Source organism: Colobus angolensis, unplaced genomic scaffold, assembly GCF_000951035.1.
Source record: "Colobus angolensis palliatus isolate OR3802 unplaced genomic scaffold, Cang.pa_1.0 Scaffold76, whole genome shotgun sequence".
Lineage (NCBI taxonomy): Eukaryota > Metazoa > Chordata > Mammalia > Primates > Cercopithecidae > Colobus > Colobus angolensis.
The window spans coordinates 5,218,088-5,220,968 of NW_012121376.1; the positions used below are offsets into that span (position 1 = coordinate 5,218,088).

Here is a 2,881-nt window from a genome sequence, read left to right on the forward strand (position 1 = left end):
AGGACCTGGCTGTTCAGTTGGGAAGTTAAAATACACCCCTCAAAGGGACCGGGTGCAGTGGCTCCTGCCTATAATCCCAGCACTGGGAGGTCGAGGCGGGCGGATCACCTGAGATCAGGAGTTTGAGACCGCCTGGGCAACATGGTGAAACCCCTTCTCTACTAAAAATACAAAATTTAGCTGGGCATGGTGGTACGCACCTTTAATCCCAGCTGCTTGGGAGGCTGAGGCAGGAGAATCGCTTGAACCTTGGAGGCAGAGGTTGCAGTGAGCTGAGATCTTGCCATTGCACTCCAGCCTGGGCGACAAGAGCAAAACTCCGTCTCAAAAAACAAGCAAACAAACAAAACCACACCCCTTAGGACAGACAACCCACAATTCCAGCAGAGCAGAGCATTTATGTGAGATGGATATGGGGGGAGGGGATGGGGTGGAGGAGTGTGTTGGAGGAGGAGGGGACAGGGCAGGGGTGAGGTCAGGGGGCTCCGGAGAGACCCTGTGGGGTAGACCATGGGATGGTTTGCTCTCTTTGGACCCTGTGTCAGTGTCCTGGTGGCCCCCATAGCAAAATTACCCCAAACTGGGGGCTTAAAATGACAGAAGTTTCTTCTCTCCCAGCTGTGGGGCCAGAGTCCGAAATCAAGGTTCTAGGGAGGCTGTACTCCCTCTGGAGGCTCCAGGGCCCTCTCCAGCCCCTGGCACCTCTCTGTGCTCCTGGCTCACACTGTGCCACTCTTGTCCCTGCCCCTTGGCTGCATGGCCATCTCCCCTGGGTCTGCTTCCATCTCCTCTTCTTATGAGGACTCCAGTGGCGGGATCGGGGCCCACCTTCCTCCGGTGTGACCCAGATGATCACATCTGCAGCGACCCTGTTTCCAAATGAGGCCACACTCTGAGGTCCCCAGGAAGACACACATTTGAGGGGACACTGTTCCACCCAGCACAGCCCCCAAGAGTGAAGGAAGCAGAGAGCAGGAGAGTGACTTGACTGGGGCCCAGTGATGGCTGCATGGCACACAGGGGACACGGGACCCCCCCCACCCCACAGCCTGGCACAGAAAGGAAGGAACCACACTGACCATGGAACCCCAGGGTGCTACTTAGAGCCATCCCACGGGAGGTTGAAGGGGTTCATGCCCCAGACAGAGAATGGGGACCCAGCAGGGACAGAGCTTGGGTGGTCCATGCATTGTTCAGGGGCCTCTGGGGAACACAGGGCAGGGCATCTGCAAAGGGACTATTGGAGAGAGTGTGATGATGAGATTGCTGGAGAAGCGTGAGGAGGGGCCAGTTGGCCGGCACAGCCCAGTGGGCACCCGGGGATGGGTCAGAGAGGGAAGCTGCCATCAGCCTGGACCTGTGCACTGGGAATTTCAATGAGTTCTGGGTCCTGGCCCGAGCCTCTGTGTCTGTCCCTTCACCCCCATGTCAGGGACTTACTTCTTCTAATTAAGTACTGTCATGATCCCATTCTGCAGGGGAGGGGACTAAAGCCCAGAGAGGTCAGGAGACTTGCCCAAGGTCACACAGCAGAGCGGGGTCTGGGATTTGAACCTGTGTTTAGCTGACCCTAAAGTCCTTGCTTTTATATATATTTAAAAACAACAACAACAAAAACCCTTTCCATTTCCGTAATGAAAACCTCCAAACATACAAAGGAACAGAACAGCAGAGCAAGGCCTGGGCCGCTTCCTTTGCCCGCCCCCTACCCTTGTTCCTTACTGTCCTGATGTTTGTTTCTTTTCTGAAGGTAAAGTGTCTATACATTGAGATACAGTAATCATACAATTAGTAGAATGTATTGGACTTGAGCTAGTCAATTTGACATGTGAGTTTATATTTTCTTTCTGTGGTATCTTAATTGTCTTACTTTACTAACTGAGCAGATAGTGCTTTTTTTTTTTTGAGACAGAGTCTCGCTGTGTCGCCCAGGCTGGAGTGCAGTGGCATGACGTCAGCTCACTGAAAGCTTCACCTCTCGGGTTTACGCCATTCTCCTGCCTCAGCCTCTCGAGTAGCTGGGACTACGGCACCCACCACCGCGCCTGGCTAATTTTTTGTATTTTTAGTCGAGATGGGGTTTCACTGTGGTCTCAATCTCCTGACCTCGTGATCCGCCCACCTCAGCCTCCCAAAGTGCTGAGATTACAGGCGTGAGCCACAGCACCCGGCCCTGTAGTGCTTTTATAATAAGGGAAAAAACAATGCAATTCTGATAAAAACATGAAAGACACTCCTTTGAGCTGGTTCCTTGCCCCACCCTGGGGAGCCTCAAGTTCACTCTGTGCATCTGCACCCCCACCTGAGCCTAGACCCCGGGAAGGCCAGTGGTGGGCTTGGGGCACGCAGCCTCCCTGAAGGGAGGGAGGAGCCCAGTGGGCAGGACCCACACACGTCGCTGTGCGCAGGCCTAAGCCCCCTAAATCTCTCCCTGCTACCTTCTGGGGAGCCCCAAGCACCAGCCCAGTTCCACAAGAGCCTCCATCTTCAAAGGGAGAGTGTGGGCCTCTGTGGGATGCCCTCTTCTCTGAGTAGCCCCTGAGCCAATGCCAGGCTAGGGAGGCCAGCCTCGGGGAGGCATTGCCCGGGCAACCAGCTCCTCCTAGGGCCTGCCGTGGGCGGCCCTGTCGCCTGGCAACCCGGTGGCAGCGTCCCTGGAGCCCAGGCCACACAGCTGCACCCAGCCCTGCCCAGCTCCTCCCAGGCCTGCAGGACCCCTGGGGCCCTGTCCTTATTCCCCAGCACTGGGACAGCCAAAGCTCCGGTCACAATGAACATCGTCTTCTCCAGGTGAGTGGGCCGGCGCCAGCCTGGCTGTGAGGGTGGTGGAAGGAGGGTCTTGAGGCCCGGTGCACCCAGAAAGATGAGGGCGGCCGGACCT

General features: G+C 56.1%; 1 protein-coding gene across 1 annotated transcript in view; it reads left to right on the forward strand.

Annotated features, from left to right (window-relative positions):
* The first annotated feature begins 2,620 nt into the window (after positions 1–2,620).
* Positions 2,621–2,881, forward strand: part of FAM92B (family with sequence similarity 92, member B) — a 14,351-nt gene continuing 14,090 nt past the window's right edge. The window contains exon 1 of the mRNA XM_011928054.1: positions 2,621–2,790. Within this exon, the coding sequence (XP_011783444.1) occupies positions 2,771–2,790 (20 nt within the window). The 5' untranslated portion in view covers positions 2,621–2,770. The remainder of the gene's footprint in view (positions 2,791–2,881) is intronic.